The 22,903-nt window shown below is 34.2% G+C and overlaps 1 protein-coding gene across 1 annotated transcript in view; it reads left to right on the top strand.

Moving 5' to 3' along the window:
- Positions 1 to 22,903, top strand: part of WDR72 (WD repeat domain 72) — a 112,033-nt gene that overhangs the window by 16,172 nt on the left and 72,958 nt on the right. The window contains exons 12-13 of the mRNA XM_035554002.2: positions 1,007 to 1,202; positions 14,220 to 14,425. Coding sequence (XP_035409895.1) covers positions 1,007 to 1,202; positions 14,220 to 14,425 — 402 coding nt within the window. The remainder of the gene's footprint in view (positions 1 to 1,006; positions 1,203 to 14,219; positions 14,426 to 22,903) is intronic.

Below are 22,903 nucleotides of genomic sequence, written 5' to 3'. Positions count from 1 at the left end.
TTGTATTTGTTTCCTGACAGATCTCTGTGGTCCTTTGTGTGTACACACTTGTGTTTTATAAGCTTTAGAAAAACTTGAATTGTTTTAATTTAATTTTCAAGTAAGAATTCAGGAGAAAAAAATTACTGAAACCTTTATGAAAAATCACCGAAAAAATTCTGTCCCCATTGCATTCCATTGGGTTGGGATTTCATTTTTCTTAGCCTATGAAGACATTTGATACTTATTTTATTTACTTATTTGATACTTATACTTGGCTGAGAGTTTACTTAATGATAACATTAAGATTAAGTAGTCTACAAGACCTTTAGCAGTGATGTGATTGAATACCTTCTAGAGGCCTGTCAAAAGTTCTTAATGTTTGTAAGGTTCCTTAGCACTTTTTCTGGAATCTAGGTAGGATTTAATACCTGCTTGGATGATGATCCAGTTCTCTTTAAAGGGCAGAAATTTTTCATAGTGTGAATTCCTTTATGTCACCAAAAATTATTAGTGGAAAGAGGAGGCTTTGTGGAATCAGTTCCATCCAAATTAAAATTTCCATTTTAAAAAAGTTCCATTTAAATTAAACAGCAACATACCTGTTTTTCATTAGAAATATGTTGCCCTTGGCTTTTGTGCCTTAAGACTTGATATAATTTTATATCACATGATTAACAGTTTGGCTTAAGTTAATGTCTTTACTACTTTCTCTTCAAGGATAACTGCAAATAATTATATATTTGGTTATATAATCACTGTTTTGTCAGGTTAAGTACTGTGGATTAATGGTATTTAAATTTCTCATTTGAAAAATCAGTGGGTTGTGTATCTTCCTATTTGTGTATTAGTTGTACAGCTAGCCTGCTAAAAACGCATTGGAGAAATAGGCTGAAAAGAAATATTTTCCCAAACTACTATGTTTCAGGAAATAAATCACTAGGCAACTTGTTCCAGTCTTGTAACAGTGGTGTGGTCATAGCTGTTGTTGCAGTACTGATAATGAAGTTCTTAATCTGTTCTACAGTTTAAAGATCACAGCATAGTGTGCTGTGTGTGCAATGATCACTCAGTAGCAATTCTACACCTTCAGAGGAGAGAGTGTCTCCTACATGCCAGAAAGCATCTGTTTCCTGTGAAGAAGATCAAATTTGACCCTGTTGAAAATCTGCTAATTGTTGGATGTGAAGATGATTCAGTATATGTTTGGGAAATTGAAACAGGTAATAAGATATACGTTCACTTTTAAGTTTTGCCTGTCTGTCATGTTAGGCTATACAAACCCAATTTACAGATGACCGAAGCAGAAGTACTAACATGTAGAACGTTTTAATTAGGAAGCTTAGATTTTATATAACAAGCAAGATATAAAACTTCCATATGATTCAAGATATGTCACTAATGACATAAAATAGCTTATGTCAGATCCTGACAATTGGATCATTAGCTGATGTTGTAGTGAATTGAATGTTTCTGGAAGCTATGAATAAAAACAATGTGCTCTCTTGAATTAACAAAAGAAACTTACTGTTTTAACAATACCAAATTATAGCATAAAGTTCTGTTTTCTTCAGCAAAATTAATTTGAAAAACGTTAGATGTAATTGTGAAGCTCACAACTGTGTAGTTTGGAAAACTAAAACTGAGTATTCCAAGTTAAATTGTAGATTTCCTCCAAATTAAGACTGATTCACAAGTGTAATAAATGCAGTTATTTGAACTTTGACACAGAACATTGGAGAATGTACTGGCACTGGATGTTGCAATATAGTGTTTCTGTGCTGCTCAGAGTAACATGCCTTGTGTGGTGGAAAGAATACATAATGAGTCTAGAACCACTGAAATGCAGAGCATATTAATACTGTATGAAAACAGTTTTACATGTGTCCTGTGTACCACTGAAACCACAGCTTGCTACACAAATCATTTCAGTGCAGTCAGTGTCTAGGCTGTGTTTACTTCAAAGTCCACAGTTATAAGATAGAAGTGTTTAATGAACTATAGAATCATATAAGGGCTCAGGTAGGAAGGGACCTTAAATGTGTGTTGTTAGAGAAGGCCATGTCAGCGCAGGAAAAAAAAAAGCATTTTGCAAAATTAAGTGACGTTTATAAGCAGTGTAGGGCTTTGAATTTACTCCTGACAGTAGGGATACTTTCACTACACTGCGGGGATAAGAGGTTCTTCCTTTTTTTTAAAAAAAAAAAAAAAAAAAAAAAAAACTCATGGTGTACTTATTGTGGAGTGAATTCAGTGCTTCTGTGTGTGCTTAGCAACGTGGAAAATTATTTTGACTCTAAAAATCTGTAGAAAAGTAAAGCTAAAATGCAAATTTTTGCAGTCAACTATAAAAGACTAATCCTTTCTGTCACAATGCAATGAGCAAAGCAGACCAAGAAGTTAAGAGACTGAAAGGGAGACAAATACACCTCAGTTGCAACTGTATTCTAGTGCAACTAGATAAAGTCATGTGAAAATATAGTGAATTCTTTGTGAATCATTGAGATTTAATAGCGTAAGATTTTAATGATACCAGGGAGACAAATCAGAGTATATTTGTCTCCTTTAGCTATGAAAATAATGCCTGTTTCAAAGGAAGTAAAATGGATGCCACTGCTCATGTATAATATATAACCAAGAAGGGTGAAGATAGTTAAAGGTACCTTTATTTGATGTTTTTGTATCTCTTGCTACTAGCATCAGGCCAGAAGGAGAACTACAATCACCACAATTAAGGAATATCTGGTACATAAGGGATACAGTTATTCGCTACATTAGCGAATAGCTTCTGTATTCCTCTTCTGTATTGGTGAAAATATAGGTGAAAAAATGATACCTAGAGAGAATACCCAGGAAAGCCTACTAGGATATGCTGAAGTTGGTTTAATGTAAATTATACATTTATTGCAGGAGAACATGAGGTCATAGCATTGATCCTTGAAATTGGCCTGACCTAGATCAGGAGCTATGTAGATACTTCAGTATCACTCAGGCAGACAGAGCATTATTCAGATGTATGGGGAAAGACACATACAGCATCACAGACAAAACTCAGCAGGAACAAAGCAGACTTTCATTACAGTTTCATCTGTTGGTTAATGGATAGACATGCAAAGTACTACTTGCTGATGCAGTTACCTGTGAGCACATCCCCTGATATTTAAAGAGGATAGAGTCTAAGTGACAGCCTTGTGTTTGGATTCCATTATGGATATGAACATAAGATTAAAATGTTAGTCATTTCTATAGTCAAGAAGTATTTCTCTTCTGGCTATACTGTTAGTGTCCTGACTGAAGCTTTGCCTCCTTAAGTGAAAGTCAACAGAGGACCTGATTTTGTGTCAGGCTCATATATCACTGTTTGAAGTTTTTTTAAATTAAAAAAAAAAGTTATTGTGCATATTGTGCATCCAGAGTTAATGGATAACTGGGAAAACAGCCAGTCTGTTTATAATTTTGGGATGTGAATTAAGGAATTTCTATGAATATTTCAATATTTACACTGCTGTAGAGTCAGCAGTAATTCTGCTGAATTTGACAAATGACTTCACAAAAGTTTAGGGGCGTCTAGTACCTATCACTGTCTTTCAGTGATACCAGTTTAGCTTCAAAACTGTCCCACCAGGTAATTAAGAGGATGAACCCTTAAGCAAATGACTTTATTATACATTACAGTTCATCTTCCAAGTTCCTATGAGTGAGGCCAACACTTCTCAAAAAGCATTTAGAAGCTAAAAATGTCTTTCAGCAGGCTTTTATTTTCTTGTTTTATGGGATGGGAACATTGTCACAGATTAAATCTAAAAATCTAAAGCAGTATTTCTTCATGTGCAACCTGTAGAATTTTCATAAGATCGCTGAAAATACCTTATTTTACTTTGTAAATCGGAAATTGCCAATGGGGATGATGGGCTGCCTATATTTAAAAAAAAAAAAAGGCATTTAATGATACTTTATACTCAAATGCATTAACTGACAAGAGTTGACTAAGTGGAATTTACAATTTACCTTAAATAACTTGGCATTTATTTAGACTTAGATATCTACCTATAAACTAGTAGTTTAAGCTCTGTCTTTAATGAATAGGAGGAAGTAGGAATAAGCACGAGTGCTTATCTTTTCTCCTCCAATGACTACAAGAAGACTTGGGGGGGGGCATGTCTAAGTGAATTGTTTACTGCTGTTACAAGTCCAGAATAAGATGAATTGAATTGAATCCTTAGTACTTTGATTTATAGAACTAAGTAAAATTATTCGATGAGAAATTTAAATGTTGCTGCTGAGCACACATGTAAGAAGTAATATAGATGTTATGTTAAACTACATAAATATTAGTTCATATTTTGCCTACATTTTAATATATGGAAGCAGAGACTTTCCATTAAGGTGGAATATCTTTCCATGGCAATAAATATTGATGTAATAAAACACATGGAATATTAACATAGCATGTATACAAGATACATTCCAAACTGGTGTACTAGAAGACAAATATGACAAGACAACCAATAACAAATTTTATTTAAATTAGAGTGCAGAATGTTTTTTTCAATAGCCACCACTTGAAATCCACTTCAATAAGGAAATCAGCTCTTATCTATTGCTCTTACTATCTGCTCAGGAAAATGCATCTTTGAGGTTTTTTTAAAAAGGTAAATATTAGTATAAGATGAAGCAATAATAGGATCAGTTTTCTTTCTGATTTACACACCATATCTATGGAGCCACACTTCTATCTAATATATATGGAGACTGAGGAAAGAATGGACAGACTTTAAAGAGCACCCTTCATTTGTTGGAGGTAGATTTAGTTTTGAGTTAGTACTAGTTTAATATGAATTTATTCATCATGCTTGCAGAATCATCTAGTAACTTACTATATTTTTTTCCCTGCGAGTCTCATTCTGTTTTATTATTTAACAACATGCTTATTGTGAGTTAAAAATAGAATAATGTAGCTTAACATTTTTGTTCCACTGTCACAATAGTAATATACAGATATGATCCGTTTCGACTAATGGTAATGGTGATTTTACTATAGCTACTTTAAATGGGCACTGTTGGGAAATATGATTCATGAGGCATTGACTTTTTTGTTCATCTATTTTGATGACTCTTCTTCTGAACTGTTTATGGATCCTTACCTCTTACCTTTTACATGTTAATATTCTGTACCATTTATTACATGCAGGATAATTAAATTTGTTATAACGAAGGAAATATAGCATTCTGAAAACTAAATTGCTAAAGAAAAATAGGTTATTGAAGTAGCTGTGTAACTATGCTTGAGATATGTTTGAAGGAAGTAAAACTTGTAAAATTAAGCTTTGAAAAACTTGAAGATGCTAAAGGTAAGATCACCTGTATAAATCTAACTGCACAAATTCCTTCACTGTTTAGTTTTCTCATGCACCTCTGAACGCTGGAGGACATTTACTAATGTGTAGAATTGCATAGTATTTTGTTTCTATCTACATAATGTGCTGCACTCCTAGTTTCTGTTACGGTACTTCAAGCCTTCTATGAATATATTTTCATGTATTTTGCCATGATGTTTATCACAGTATGAGGGCTTAATTAGAAAACTTTTGGCATCTTCCGGTCAGGTGCAGACTCACTGCTTCTAGCTTCTTCACTTAACACCTAGAATATTCCAACGGCATATATAATTTTAAAATGTTATAATGTGCTGAATACATCATACTTGCATAAACGTGCAAGCTACCTCAACTGATATTCTTTGCTATCCCTTCCTGTCTCTGCAACTTTATGTTGATATTTACACAACTTTGTGTGTGTATAGCTTTTCATAGAAGAAAATGAATTGCTATGACTTCTGTTCACTGAAGTCTATATATGCTGTCATAATGGGATGGAGTCTGTATAAAACTCTCCAGTTTGAGCAAACAGAAATGGTAATGATGCTACATAATCCCCTTCAATAAAAGTTGCCGCTATGGTGGGAGCAAGACATCAACACTGACGTATTTAACAGAAGTGTTCTATTCAGTTTTGAATCCATGCTCTAAGGCATGAAGATTTTATGCAACACCATGTGTTTCATGACTAATATGATAACAATAATAAATGATCTCAAACGCTTCTGCTGAGGGGGAAAAAAAACCTACAAACCCAAGTACCTTAAGGTAGCTGTCAGGCATAGAATACTTTAGCTCAAGCACTTAACTGCAAAGGTATTAGAAAATTAAAAAAAAAAAAAGTTAAAAAAGCACTTTAGTGAGATTGGCAGCCGTAAAATATGCAGTGTCAACCTACTAGTCAAATCCATCTGCATGATCATTTTTATCACAAGAAAAATCTTAATGAAAAAATAGAGAAGTTAGTTCAGAAATATCTCAGAAAAATACTTCCTGCAATGTTATACCACATTAACTATATAATGTTACATGAACTCTTCTATTTCAGAAGCATCATTGCTGTGGAGAAAATGAAATTATTCTCATATATGTGGTTGTGTTATAGATCAAACTTTAGTCATATTGAAAGTCTGACAGTCATATATGCCAGAACACTTTAAAACGCCATTTAGAGTTCACTTTTAGATATCTACGCATCAATTTTTTTTACAACTGGTGCCAACAAAAATGCCTAAGTCTCTGATAAACTCTATGCTACTGTTATATGAGCTGCAGGTTACGTGGAGTTTCCTTTCTTTGTTTTAAAGGAGACCGTCTTTTTAGTACATCTGACAGCTTTACTCACCTCAAAACAAATTAATCAGTTAAGAAAATTGAGCTTTAAGTTTCATTTAGTGACTATAAGGAAATAATCCAGACAGTTTCATTAAAACTCTTAAAACTATAACAAAATAAACTTCAAGTTACTGTACCTTTACGCTTAGATAATTGTAGAAATAACCATAATTACTCCTCTCACCCCTTTGCCTTTGCAAAACTTAGTGTTTTACAGTATCTTTTGATATCTTTCATTTTCCTTTTTTTCTGTCTCTCTTTTTATTTCATGTCATCAGTCAGACTAGATTTGAATGGAGAGTATGGCCTAGCTGGTAAATCCTGTTTGCTTTTCATATGCTGCAGGCTGTGGTGTAGCTAAGGTCAAGGTCGTAGCTGTCACTGATTTTTTATTTTTTCTCCTCAAGTGCCCTCTGCATAGCCTAAAAACATGGGCTGATTCTTTAAAAAAAAAAAAAAAAAAAAAAAAGACTTCTAGATTCCTTGGTAACTACGTCTGGTAACACTTTTGTGAAACACTACATGTGTACAGGAAGAATTTTTCATATGGTGCCTCAATATGTTCTTGGGAGCAAAAAAGGCCTATTAATAACTTTCTGTGCAGCCTGTTTATTTATTCATATATTCCTGGTGAACAAAGTTTATCTCTAGGATCCCATGCTCCTTGTCAGAAGTCTAAGTCACTTATACATTTGTAGGAGTAAGATGCAGTAACTGTGAAAAGGTTTTCTTAGAAATCAACCTAGTGTCTCCTTCCTATGCAGTTTGTGTGGGTAGGGTAATGAACTTCAGCTGTAACTAATGGTGTAACACAATTCTTCAAAAGTGCCAAATTCTGCAATAGGCATTTCAATCAGGTAACACCGAACTAGTTGTTTTATTAAACTCTTGTCAGATATTTGGCTAGTTAACGTTAAGCTTTTGATAAAATTGCTGTAGTTATTAATGAAAACAGTCAGGTAGTAGAGGGCTTTCAGAGACACCAGATTATCAGGAAGAGATAGTATATGACATGTTTTAATCATTTTCCGAGACATGCTGTAATTTGACTAAAATTTCTCTTGTCTAACCCTATACTTTAGAAAATGTTTACAACTTGTCTGTTTTGGTTTTCTGTCATTTAATTAGTCTTTTACACACATTTTACACATACTCAGTTTATACCCACACAATATCTTTGCTTTCTTTATTCTAGAATTACACAAATATTGATAAACGATTTGTTTAAATAACATTTACTTTGTCAGGTATGTGTCTGTGAATGCACCCATAATATGGGCCCTGAAGTCTGCTTATACAAAAAACACTTTTGTTCATACTTTTTCTGATATTACAGTTAATAAATATCACTTGATACAAAACTATGGATCAAATATTAGGTACTCTGTTGCGTTATTAGGAGTTAATTGAAGACTGAGGGGCTTATATCTCCCCTGAAGGGAGCTTTTTGTGTTTAGAAAAAGACTAGTGATTTAGCTCTTCTGTTCTTAGGTCATGGTCTGACCTTCAACATTAACAGTTAGGGCAGACGCCACGTGGGTTGACATCTTGACAACTTCTTGGTTTCCCCCTCCTCCTCCCCATTTCACGCTTAAGAGGCATCCTTAGAGAAAGGGAGAACCTGCTGTACGCTATTGAACCAGAGGCAAAATAACTTATTTGGCCAACATTACTGTAATTCTAGGAATATGCAGTGCAACATTAAAGAATGTCTGGTTTAACTAATATTTCTTTGTTAGTAGCTCTGTGCAGAAGTCATGTTATCATTTGCGTTGTGTTACTTCGAACACTGAATAAATTGGAAGGTGATCCCATGATTGCTCCCCTGGGGACTCTCCAGTACCTGACCAACCCCTTAGTGAAGAACTTTTTCCTAACATCTAATTTGAACTTTCCCTGATGCAGTGTTAAATTGTTCCTTCATGTCCTATCACCAGTCACAAAAAAGATCATCATCTGCTTTTGAGGAAGATGGAGACAGCAATGAGGTCACCCCTCAGTGTCTTCTCTATGCAGAATTAATCAAGTATCCTCAGCTGCTCATTACAAGTCATACATGGAGACTAAAGTCCTTTTTCTAAGACACAAAGTATCAGCACTAACTTATTAGTTTAGCATATTTTGAAAATTCAAATGAGTCATAAATGTGAAGATATATGCTTTTGAGTTTTTTCATGTGTAAACCTTTAACTTAAAACTTTGTTCTTTTTGTGTTATCTTGCAAGTAAGCCAAGGTCAAGTAAGTAGGTCAGTAAGTAGATTCCACTCAAATATTTCAGTTGTCTAAATTTGAGTAATTATTCAGTAACTTGGTGATACAGAAGATACTGGATCTTGGATGGGTCTGTTGAAAAAGCAATATCATCTTTTCTTCAGTTTGGAGAAGCTAAGGGTGTGTGTTTTGTGCAGAGAATAGTAAGGTACATTTATATTTAATATATACTATATGAAACCGTATATACTTATGTACTTATATTTGCATATATTTCATATATATTCAGTGGAACATACATGAAATTAATTTTATATTTTCTTAAAAGTATGATTTCTTATAGTTGATAGCTGATGTCCATTCTTTTATTGCTAACAATTAAGTAGGATATTAAAAAAAACAGTAGTGGAAAGGAAAACTGATTGACATGGTCATTGCGGTCTGAAGAGTTCAACTCTATTCGATGTCTTTAATTCCAGACACTAAGGGATGATTGTCTTGCTCCACATTTAAGATGGCAATATAAAAATGGTTAAACTGCTTATCTTTACTAAGTTCAGAACTGTTCACTTCTTCAGTTTTTAGTACATATAAAGTATGTCAGCAATTCCTGTTACAGGATTGTTGTCTTTAGCTGTTTAGAGTAGTGGAGTGAAGAAGCAAAAGGGAGTTCTACTGGCCATTCTTTCAGGGTATTTTGTTTGCAGCAGAAATCTTGAGATGAGGACTGTCTGTGTTAGAGAACTTTTCTGCCTACACTGTGTAAACATGCACTACATAGATAATATTTCAGGACTTTTCTTTACATTGTTCTTTATTGCTTTTTTTTAACTTAAGAATATTCTTACAAACTTACTAAAGCAGTTCTGAAGATGTGTATTCTGAAGAATGTCAATAATGTTCACTGGTTGGACTATGGGACAGAAGTCTTCTGAATGTGAAAATCACAGCAGTGTCTGCCAAGTCCATTTTCCTCAGTGACGACTACTCTACATGCTCCTGTATACAGTGCTGAAGTCATAGTAAAATATAATTTCAGAAATAAATGCATTTCAATAGGTGGGATATTATTTGGTCTATCCCGTCTATATTTGTTAGATTTTATTTATTTACCTCTTTGTCTTGAGATTGGTTTGAACTGTGTATTTTTACTTAACACAATGCTTGTTCCATCTGGTTTATGCTATTTGATATTTGTGGTAGAGCTAGCATTTTAGAGATTTTTTTCAAGTAAAGTGCTTGAATACTGTCTTGAAGCAGGATGGCAGACTGCTTTAAAAATAAAAAATAAAGCATTTTGTAGTGAGGAATGTGTAAGTTGTTTCTCTGACTCAACCAGCACAGAAAAGAAGTAGGTGGAAGTTCTTTAGATGAAAAAGGTATTTATGGAAAGGAATATTTTGATAGCAAACAAAACACCAAGAAATAGCTAATATCATGCAGATGATAGTTGGTCTGAAAGTTGATGTTTTTTGTTTTGGCTACTAGTAAATTTAAAGAAAGACTTGTTCTTAACCGCATGTTCTTTTTAAATATCATCAATTCTAAAACCATATTTCAATCACATAGATCACCTCTGCTACAAAATTCAGCTGAGTTACTAGGTCACAGCAGCACTGCAGTATTGAGGATGTCTTTTCAGTACTTCAGCTGTGACAGCAAACAGAAAGCGCTGGAGCCTGATGATATGACAGGTCATGTGATGTCAGTGAATACCTTGTCTTGAAAAAGATAATATGCATGACCCCCCCAGTAAAAATGCATCATTCAGTAAAAGCAGAACCCTGAGAACTGCATGGACAGCACTAACACCAAGAGACCCAATTTGTAGTACTTGGTCCAGAAAAAGAATCAGATGTTGTAATAGTCTCTAGCCAGTCACATCTGGTGGTCCAAAGCTGCCCAGGAGAGTGGAATACTCTACTCTTGTCTGTTCATAAGACTTGGTTACCATGGTCACAACCTTAGAGAGATACTTTTTCCTGTATTTTGTATGTATAGTAGGGGGTCATAGCAGTAGAGTTGCTGTTATATAGAAAACATTTTCTCCTTCATTCATTGGTACCTTTAACCTTCCCTGTCAAAAGGTTTGGGCTCATTTGTGTTTAAAATGCTCCAGATTTGAAAGCTGTCTTATTTGTACTCTTTCCAATGTACAGTCTCTTTTATTGCTCTTTATTTTTGTTTTCCCTTAAGATTAGGGACAACACTTCTAGCTACTGTTTCTGGAACAAACCATCTAGCCCCTGTATTTCTTTGACTGTCTACATCGGTCAGAATCTTTGTTACATAAACAGTTTTCTCCCTAACATACTTCTTTCTTGTATAGATGTATTCAGGAGTTGCAGAATATACCTCTTCCTTTATTTGTCTCTGCTGCCTACTCGCTTTGCAAATGAATTTCATTCTCTTCAGAAATGCTAACTACACTGGATAGGATAAATGTTTTCTAGTACTTCCATGACTGCCCAGCCTCCCCCATCATCACAGTCATTTCCCTGTGCACTCTGTGCCCTTTTATTGCAGCTTCAAATGTATGCAAATCTGTGCTTATAAACATACTGAGCTCTATGACTTAGAAGTATATGCAAGCAGGTACACCTTTAAGAACAGAGTTTTCTTTTGGAAGATATTACTTATGATTATAAGGAATCTGAGATAACCACTATGAATAAATAATTTTAAGATGGAATTCCAAGTTTTTGAGATTGACTTTATGATATCATAGCCTTCTGTCAGTAGTAAGCTAAGCTGGTTGTTCAGGGAATTTCCTATGTCATATTCCTGTCTATAAATGCACTTTTTTCTTAATCCCCACCTGGCTTTTTTTATGTTGCTCTTGTATGTCAAGCGGTCTTTTATCCTTTTCTCCCAGTATGAACCTGGATGGGTTTCTGTGGTTTATAAGAAACTAATTTTCTATGAATTATACCTACAAAATAGTATACTTGCTGGGGCATGATCTTGCCACAACCAGTTGCTGAACACTTTTGCAACTCAACCTGTTCGGTTTCTCAGTCTGCATCCACAAGTCTGTAGGATGTAGAAGTATGTCTGCCAGCATTTGGAAGGAAATACATATAAAACATTGATTTGCTTTCATATACATCAAGACTGCTCACTTATTTCATTCAGGCCACGGTCTTCAAAAGCAAAATACTGCTGTCCATCTTTCTGCAAGGAGCTGAGTGATGCTGAGGCACACTTAGGTGCAAATGCAGCCAGCAAAGCCTGTTTTTCATATTTGAAGTTGTCTAATACTAAAGAGTATGTAAAAACAGGTCTTTAAAATTTAATACCATGCCCCCAAAATTCTTGGATTCATTAATAATTTTTCACTATTTCTGCCTTAGCTCCTTGCCCATAATGGTAATATCCTATTATTTCACAGGGATATTACAGTACTTCTTTCTGAAGTAGTTGAGTGTGTAGTTAATTGTAGTGAATTGTGCAGATTAAAGTGATATAGAAAACAAGGATGGGTAGATGCATGTACACGTATACATTTCCTGCATAGTGGACTTGCAGTGGTAGGTCTTAGTGAGAGTTTAGCCTTCTACACTTAAGGCAGAGCTACTACTTTTTTGGTGACTTTTATTTATCTTGTGTTCTGAATGATGCAGTGAGATCTGTGGAGAACTCCAAAAACTATTCTGTATGCATAAAGAAGCTAAACTAATATTGAATGAATGACCATGTTATTTCCAAACTTAACTTTGCAAACACAATAATACTTTTAAGAATGTTTGTTCATTCATGTCTAGTATGTATTGTATAGTCCTTCCTTGAATTTTTGTGCTCCTGAAATATTGAAATGTTGCAGTGTTGGGAGCTTTGCAGCCAGTATTTCTTCTGAAGCATTCATAGGCAGTCTGACTGAAGATCTTGGGCCTCTTGTTTTCCTACTCACTTCTGTAAATCCTTGACACTGGCTGCAAATTCTGGGGAGGGATGAGGAAAATGATATTGAAAAGAATAGGGCCTGACTTTTTTTTCTGTAATAATATAGTGTAGTTTATGGCATTCAGTTGAGTTGGAGGGGATCCAGTCAGGTCTTGTATCTTGGTGGGAGGGGATGGGAATACAATTTCTATGTAAAACACATAAAGGGGAAGAAAATTTTAATTGGAATATAACCTGAAGGAGAGAGAACAGAGCAAATTCATAAGGTCTTCATTCTGACTGACCCATAAGCAGCCCAGAGACTCTGGAAAAGAGGTGTCCTGCTGTCTTCAAACAAAATCAAATAATCTTTTTCCATTGGGGACTGTCAGCATTCCAACACATGAGCAAATGAATGACATCATATTTAGCTTTTCTGACAGCATTTCACTCCTCTGCACTAACCTAGGAAATCACATGAATAGTGGGGAAAATAGTCAGAAGTATCAAGAATTAGCAGTCACTAGTCAGAATTGGATTGATTTTAGACTCTACAATTTTTCCATGTTGGCTAGAATTTCCAAAGCCTAAGGTAAAGAGGTGGCATACAGCAAATGTTCCATTTTTCCTGATTTGTTCTCTAGGAGAAATGAAGAGGGTACAGTAAGAATGAAAAGAAAAACTGAAGAAAGTAACTGGAGAAGAGCAGAGCCAGAAGCTGCTCCTTGGGGAAATAGCACTCAAATCTGCCTGTATTGTGGATGTAATGTTTAAAGGAATCAGATTCCTGATATCCACACAACTGATAAAGCAGTCCATGAAACATTGTATTCATATTCCTGACTCTTAAGCTAGGTGTAACGCATTCAGGTATTTAAAAAGTTTCAGAGATAGACAGGTTTTAGTAACAGAATGAAAATTTTGAGCTTTCCCTTGCTATTTGTAACCTAGAACACTAGAGGACAGCACTAAAATATTGCATAAACATTATTGTTTACACTGTTAATTACACACTGAAGGCTTTGTGGGAAGGAAAACAACTGACAGTTTTAAGAAAACTTATGGAAAGTGGTGTTTTGAAATTCCTTTGCTTCTTTTGAAAGTTGTATCTGACTTCATACGTTATACAAAATGTACTAAGTTTATTGCTGTTTAAGGTATTTGTTAGAGTCTCTTCAGTAGTTAAGCTTTTTTTAATGTAATAATGCTGTAAAATAGAACCTTGTGTAGAATTACATTTTTAAGGTCTAGAAAGTAAGGAATTAGTTGGCTTGTCTATGAATATAGGTTCATAATTTATCTGTTTACATGAAGTGTACTGTGTTAACATAATATTAAAATATTTTTTTGTAAATAATGTCACAACATTCAAATGGGAATATGTATTAGCGTAGTTCCTTGAAAAAATTACAAATTGTGTTGTGTTTCTCTAGGCACACTGGAACGGCATGAAACAGGTGAAATAGCAAAAGCAATTCTTTCTTCCATTGAAGATTCAGAATACTTAGTGGCAGATGCTCTACTTCCTATATCTCAAGAGTTAAAAAGAAATAAAAATCCTGAACACAAATCCTCTAGCTCTTATAAGCTTGGCACGGTCTCTTATAATCTTACTCATACAGAAAAACCTTCAGATAAGGTAAGGATGTAAAGTAATGTGTTTATCTAGAGCACTGATTTGTGATACAAATTATTTACCCTTTCATCTTCACTGTGGAGCCCTGCATTACAAACTTAAAACCAAGTCTCCACAACATTAAAGCCATGTGCCTACTTGTTTGGTTTCTGTACCATTTTGTAGAACGAGTAGGGGGTGTGCCTTATGTATGGCCAGTAGTAGATCATCTCAGAAGGATTTTTTTGGGAATTTAGCACGCGTTTTGACCCTATTTGCTTATGGTGCTAACTTAAGACTGAATCTATTAGCAACACCCTCAGGGCAATTGAACCCACAACTTCAGTTGGAAGCCTTGAGAAAAAGCATATCATGGCACAATGCCACTGGCATTTCCCCTATTGCTCTTCTACAAAAGTGCAGATTTCTCTTGTCATGCAGTAATTTTTATTGGTTGTTTGTTTTCTGTTAACATTGGGGAATTGAGTGAAAGTGCTTTTCATTTATATTAGTGCAATTAACTTTGGCAGTTTATTGCTTAAAAAGAGTACGGTGGTGTTCACTGTGGGCCCCAAATAGGTATGTCAGTCTTCAGAAGTGATATGATCGAGCACAATATTTAGCTTTATTGAATAATTTTTCACTAATGTTATTAAACAAAATAATTGTGACTGATGGAAAAGATGTGCTCTTCCTTCTTGTTTTCCTTTTTTTATATTTTGAATAATAGAAGGAAACACCATACAGAAACTAGTGCTAATATACTGTTTAAGCTGAGAAAAGGAGTACAAAGATACTAGATAATGAGAAATAAATTTGAAAGCGCATAAACAAATTTGCTTATGGCTTAGATATATATGTATATTACTTTTAAAAAATATCTATGAATAGCTGTATCTGTTAAATGTAAAACTAACTTTTAAAAGAGTCTCAAATTTAATACAATCTCAGATTCAATGGAGTATGTATTACCTTATTCAGGCTGGAAGATAATGGTAAATACCTTTTTCTCACAGCCTGTTTATCATGAGTTAAATATATTCACTGAATTTTTGATACAAGCATATCTTAAGAATGGGGATTCAGCATTGCTTGTTTGAGTGTAGTACTTCTTAATACATTTTTGGAATAGTTTTTCTCTGCAATGAACCAGAGGAAGACAATCTGTTATTCTTCAACAGTGAATGTAGAACAAAAATACTTTCCTACGAGTATGAAAAGGTGAGAAATGTTTTCCCTTAACTCGCATGTAGGAACAACCTTCACAATGGTCTCTGGCCTTTTCCTGGCTTTTTCGATTGTGTTAAATGAAATGGGTTTTCCAAAATTCAGTCTGATAAAGGATAGCTTAATCCAAGTCTTCATTCTGAACTTTCTTTTCTGTTTTTCTCTTTATTGCGCTTAAAATTTTTATATGCCTTTGAGTTTATAATTATGCTTGTCGAACTCTTTATATTTCTCTTTGACCTTTTACTAACCTTAGTCTGATTTCTAAAGTTCTTTTTGATCCCATTTACTGAAAAGTCTTATTAGAGCATAATCCTGCTGAGCATGTTGTGGGGCAGATGGTGTGCTAGTTGGCCATTGACACAGAATCTGATCTCACCATTGCTTTATCAAAAGGAATAGTTTCTTCTAGTATCTTTAAAGAGAAATAACAAAGTTATAAGCATCTTTGAAGCATAATTTTGGCCATACATTTTAAATCAAAAATTGCATGGGTTTAAAGTAGCTGGAAAGGAAATGTGCTGCTCGTGGAATATAGGAAAGCAGTTTTTGGCAGATTATAAAGTATGCAGTTTAATGTGCTTTAAGGATTATTGTGATTTTAAATTGGAAGCAATGTCACAATAGTTGACAGTGGAGTTATAATAATTTATAGCACTTCTTGAATAGGCATGTGTCTTGGCTACTCTGAATCTGCAATAAAATATTCCATTTACATTTTTAAACTTTGCACCTTAGTTATCTTGTTCTAACAAAAACTCTTTGAGAGAATATTATTGATGACTCTTGGACTTTCCTATGACTGTCAAAATACCTTTTTTCTTTCAACTTCTCATTTTTTGTCTTTGTAGTCATGTTATGTTAGTCTAGTTCCTTAACAAATGGAGATCTGTACTTAGGAAAACTGCTCTCAATTCAACTAAAATCTGCTATCCATTGCGTCCAGCATTTCTCCCCACTTCTGTCTCCATTAGAGAAGATTCTGTAGATTCCTGTGGGAGATACTGGAAGCTAAATGTATAGGGTGTAGCCAAACCTGGGAAGATAATGACAATGGAGGTCCACTTAATGCTTTTCCAGAAACCCAATGTGGTCTGCACAAAGGGAGCATGCCACCCTGTGGCTTTTTATACCCGACACTTTTTTTATGCAGTTCAAATAAAGGCTTCTTATGAGTTCCACCACTTTTCTTAGTTCTTATTCTGGAATTTTTTTCATCTTTTTCTTCCAAATGTTTTGTGTTGACTATTTTGGAACATTGTGGCTTAGCATCTTGAAATAATTTCCTGAAATCCACTTTCCGCGAAACTAGTGGAAGTTCTGTGGATATCAGCGGGTTCAACACTTCATGCTGTATTATTAGGTGTATAATGATGACACAGATCAAACTATCATGAAAATTTCAGGTTCTCAAAAGTCTTTATCAAAACGCATATAAACAATCACTTTCATTATTCATTTGCTTCTTCAGCAAATTGTGTAATAGAAAGTTAACATGTTAAATCATTGATAAGACTCTGATTTTGTGTGTGTATATAACTTTAGCCTGTTTAAGAATTCAGTTTCAGAAGACTTATGAAACGGAAAAAGTGAGGAGGCTCTTCTGTCCTTGTCAATATTACGCTTGTAAGCAAATCTCATTTTGTACAATGATCAACATGAAGATCACAAGCAAGATTCAGTATTTTTTTATTACATTTTGTCATTAAATATTATATTTAAGACAAATTAACATCTGCAAGAAAATGGTCTTTCTTCCATCCTAAGAAGAAAAATATTCTCACATAGCATTCCAGCTTCAAAGGTTTTCTTTCAAAACATTTGTCATCATGTAAATCACAGATACAAAAGCAGAATGCTTTGATTTCATGGTGTTTTGACCATTTTAATTCTTTTATTGTGCTGCACGTGCCAGTGGGAGTACCAATAACAGATGAGTGTGACAAATGCAGTTAACACAAGATCCATATTAATGTTGTCAAATACCCTTGATGTATTTAAACAGATTTTAATTATTTTCCATGTCAAAAGACCTGAAATATATAGTTTAATAGTTCTTCAAGAAAGCTTTACTTAATATGTGAATGTAAAACCTCTCATAAAAATGAAACTTTTATATTGGCCTTAGTCATTGACACAGGGTATTCATCAAGTCGGCAATTTGTGTGGCAAAGTGCCATTTGAATAGTGTATTGTTAGAATACTTATGGTCCACTTGACAAGGGCTCTTGCTGTAAATAGTGCAATTTGACTCCAGCTGTTAAAGAGTGGCTTTGACAGCAGCCAAATAGAATGGAGATGCTTTACTGCACCGCAGAAAAATCAATATTGGGTTCTTGTTCATAGTAACCTGCTTTTTCTTCCCCCCCAACCCGCCCCCCCCCCCCCCCCCCCCCCCCCGTTTTTTTCCCAGATTTACACCAGACTACATAGAGTTCATTTGTGGAGGTTTAAATATTTTTAAGTGTCTGCTTTATTTTCAGATTAATATTAGCAATAAACGATGCATGTGTTTAAAAAGAATAATAATCAGAAAGTATTTTGTGGATGTATGTAAGCAATGTGGTAACACAGCATTATTTCAACTCTACCTTATGTGGATGAGTATTAGGATGTGGGTGCATAAGTTATGTAATTAATGACGGTCTTTCCTTCCTCTGTATCTCTTTTCCTTTTTTGTACTGCTTCTGTGCTATTGTGTTGTTGGTTTTTTTGTTTAAAAAAAGCAGATTTCTTTGTTGTTCTTCCTGTAACAACCCCCATAGATGTTGACAATCTGTAGTGCCATTGTAGATTTTCCTGAAGCATAGTCTTGCTGGTGCTGAACAGTTTTCCAGCAGTATTCAGTGACACAAGGTTGCTATGATACCTGGCCAGTAGCAATAGGTATTGAATCACTGGTCTTAATTACAATAGACTACATACTAGATTGTGTGCTCATGGTGTTTGTATGGAACTAGCTCTCATCATACCTTTAAATCATACCTATATTTGATATCAAAGCTGTGTAAAAAGCTGTTTTTTAAATATGCATACATATATATATTCATACTTCGATATGTGATATGAAGATTTAATTGATGCACAAGTTAGATGTTTGGGAATTGTTTCCTCAATGTTTCACAAATACTTTATATTAGAAAATTTCCCAGTTTTTCAGTTTAAATAATTTAGATGTAAATCTGTGTTTACCACGCTTTTATATTTTTAGTGCACTTTTAATGTGATTAGAGCTTCCTCTAGATAAAGATGTTGGAGGAAGAAGAGCTTCTAAAATTTGTAATTGCTAAACTAAATGATCAGCGTTGGTCCTTGGTTTTTTGAATTATACTACTAAAGAGCTAGACTAGGAAAGAGAAATTTTTAATATTCTCTTCATATCTGTGTAGGTAAGATGAGCAAGATGATGAGGGGATGAAATATATTTATCTACATATGAGCATTTATGGGAATTTTTATTGTTTTATATATTTCACTTGACTATTTCTTTAAATGCCGATCTTTGAGCACTGAGCTATAACACAGTGTTAAAGAATGGTGCAGAAAGTCAAAATATTGAAGTGTACAAGATCTGTAAAAAGTAATTTGATTTATGTAATTATTAGAATTAAGTATAACTGGAGTAGTTAATTAACAGATACTATGGCACTTTTAAAATGCATTTAAAACATTTTACCTAATATTTGAACTAAAGAACTCCTTATTCACTTAATAGCATACATATTTTACTCTTATCAAAATATACGTATGATGCCTCTGAAACAGAGGTATTTCCTCTGTAGGAAAGTCAAGTTCATATTTTTTTTTATAATTTCTTAAAACGGAAGAAATACACAATAAAATGTACAGAAGTAATAAATTAAAAACCCTACTTTGTGTTGTAATATTGTACAGAAGCAAAATGCAAATAAGTAGACTAGGACAACAGCAGAAATTTCTTTTTGTAAGATAATGGGTGCAATTGAAAATTGTTATTGGAAAACTGGAAAATAACTAGAAATTAAATCTTACCAATGGGGAAACTGATAGAATAATGGAAATGAGTTCAAAGCACAAATACCAAACAATACTTTTCAAATATGAAATCAGAAGTGGTACCATAAAGCACGGTACATTAGAGTCCTTTTATTTATTTTGTTTTGTGATATTTAGAGCGGTACTATACAGTTACAAATTTTGATCATTTGTAAGAAACGGACTACGAAGGCCAAATCCAAATAGAAAGAAGAATGTTTCTCTTTAAAGTTGGTAACCTTTTTGTAATTCTGCCAATGTATTTCTTTTTTTTGTATAGGGATTGGTGTTCAGAAACTGTATTTAGTAGTATATTATTTAAATGTAGTAGTAAAATGAGAAAAGAAACAAAGATCTATATATAGATTTCCCATAACCCAGATGCAACGTACTTCAGTACCACATTTCTTGAGAAAGACACAATTTTGTATTTTGTCAAGGGACCAATGTGGCAACATAACTACAGTGAAGGAATCACTTTGGAGTTATGACATTAAATAGGTGACAGTCAAAGGGCATCATGATCCTGAGAGAGGTAGATAGCTTGGACCCCATGCTGGCTTTGCTGAAAGTTACTGCAGTTTTCTGAATTCATCAACCAAATCAAGAATTTGTTGCTTTTAGTGTTTTCTCCATTGATTACCTTGAAAAGAAACGAAAAGGCTGACATCGTGATATTGTAACATATTTTACTCTCACAAATGTGGATAGTAAGCAACACAGGTTGACTAAAATCTGTGAATAATCTTTAAAGTTTTGTTTCAAAAAAGTCACAGTACTTATATACTTCTACAAGTTTTTCTCTGGTATTATACTGAAGGTGGCTGACTTAATATGTTCGTTTTCTTTGTCTAAAAAACTAATTGGACCCTGTGTTAAAGCTACAGAAGTGCTATAAGGTTCTACTAGAAACAGTTCAATATCCGTAGTTCTTGTAAAGTATTTCACACTGAAGGACCATTTACTGAAGCTAAGCTAGCCATTGCTGTCTTCATCCTTCTCATCTTTCCATGTACCTCAGTTGCCATGCTGCAATTCCCTTCTCTATCCCTTGGAAACTGTAGGAAATTTTTTTCTTTTCTCTTTTTTTTGGGGTGGGGTGTATGTCATGTTTTCAGTTTCCACCCTATTGAAGTGCTGTTCCCTATATCTTATTCTCCATTGATGATTGTTTCTTTTAGTTCTGTATGTAAAGTCCTATACAGTTTAAAATCTTTTATTTTACCTTTATCTCTAGAAATATCCCTTTAGAAGTCCCTAAGATGTAACTTCATCTGTAGATTGGCCTAGTTTTTCCTTGTAAGTGCTTTACCTTATTATAATTCTGAAATGATAGCAAATTAAATCATCTTTGTAACCTTTATGTTTTGACATTGCACAATAGAGTTCTTGAAGATTATTCACAATTCATGACAGGAATGGTGGAGTCTTTGCATTTGTGGCAACAAATATTTTCTGTTTTAAACATTAGATTCCTGGCTTTTTAAGTATAGTTTGATTAGCGTTATTTTAGTGAAGAGAAGTACCAACAGGTGTTCAGATCTGTGCTGAGGTGTGTCCCTACGCCCATTCAAAACAGAGTGGTAGCTTTGTCAGAAATACATTGGCAGCTTAAATGAAATCATGGAACTAGGACATGGAGCGCTTGCAAAATGGTTTCTTCTGAAACCAACACCCAAATTTACTTTGCGAAAGAAAGACTTGTTATCTGCCAGCATTCTTCTAAAAACATTAAATCTCTTGCTTCTGTTAAATAAAACAGAAATAAAGTACTGAATTGCAGATCAATTAAAAAACATTATCAACAACAAAGCAAAAAACAACAACAAAATAACACCATTTCCTTCTTCTGATGTGTTTTTCCTACATGTTCTTACCTACTTTTTCTACTACCTACTCTTTCCTACTCACACCTGAATTTGGTCTGCTGGTCAGGTTTGGCTCTTGCAATTAATTCTGAGAGATGAATTAGCCAACCAGATATGTCTCAACATTTATTTGCAAATACTGTCCTCTTGGAAATCTATGCAGTGCTACTGCCTTTTGTAAGATTAAATAACTCTCAAAGAAAGAATGGCATGAAAGCTATGGGTACAGAGATATTGCTGCTGTTCTTACATATCCTAGAAAATGCCATTAACGATATAGGAGCTGAATAAAGTCCAGTCTGCAGATTCATCAGTTTTTAAGGATGGCATTTTCTAGGCTAGACTACATTATAGTATCTAAGGATTTAATCCCATAATTTCCTGTTTGCTTGTTTAGGAGAAAGTCACTTTCTTAGAATTCAATCTAGTACTTTTTATGTACTTTTAAATTATATGGATGGGTTTCTTACAATCCCATATGGGGAATGTACAATCAGAGCAGCCCAGGGCAAATGCATTATTTCAGCTGGAGTCACCAAACAGCCATGTATTAGTAACTTATTTTTTTATATACGTCAGTCCTTCTTGGAACAAAGTTATATTCCCATGCTGTTAGCCTTCTTCTATGATCGTGTTGGCAGTATCTCTTTCCAGCATTATTCTCACAGATATTTGGATGTTCATTCTTCCAGTAAATTGTTCAGTATAATAATTCCCAGATCCATGAGTCGACTTTGTACTTTGTGGATTACTGTGGCATTATTTGTCCAGCTGATCTAGGAAAAATGACAGAGTTTCCATCTTACAGATTTTCTAAGTGCTGGGTAAGGCTAAAAAAAAGTTTTGGCTATCACCCATCTCTGAGCCCTGCGTGTTTCTAAAGATTAATCATTTTTGGTTAGGGAACTTACTTCTACATTCAAGATAAGTTAATATGTTAAGAAGTAGACATAACATACAAATATTTAGTATATAAATTAATAAGACTTCATTTAAAAACACCTTATATTTCCCTTCTATCTAAGCTTTTCATGGTGCAGAGACTGTCTATGTAGACAGATTTTATTTTGAGGCAAATGGATCCCCAGTTCATTTGGATTTTTTCTATAATACAAATGTTACATAGAAGAGACATTGTTAAAGGTATTAAAAAGGGTAAATGAACATGAGAAAAAGTGCTGAATGTCCACCTCAAGAGAATACTGTCTGTCCTATGACTATTACTAACTGAACTGTCTGAAGTTAAGTGATAAGAATGACCTCATTATAGTAATGTTGACTCTGTATGATGCTCGCCCTATGCATAACATCAGCATTGCTTTGGGGAGGGTAGGCCTGGCCTGTCTTTGCCTGCTTTGGGAAGCTATAGATACTTTTAGTGATAAATTGTTGA

The sequence above is a fragment of the Cygnus atratus genome, chromosome 11 (assembly GCF_013377495.2).
Source record: "Cygnus atratus isolate AKBS03 ecotype Queensland, Australia chromosome 11, CAtr_DNAZoo_HiC_assembly, whole genome shotgun sequence".
In the NCBI taxonomy this organism is placed as follows: Eukaryota; Metazoa; Chordata; class Aves; order Anseriformes; family Anatidae; genus Cygnus; species Cygnus atratus.
Note: the sequence above shows the minus strand (reverse complement) of the source record. Positions and strands in the feature narration are given on the sequence as shown.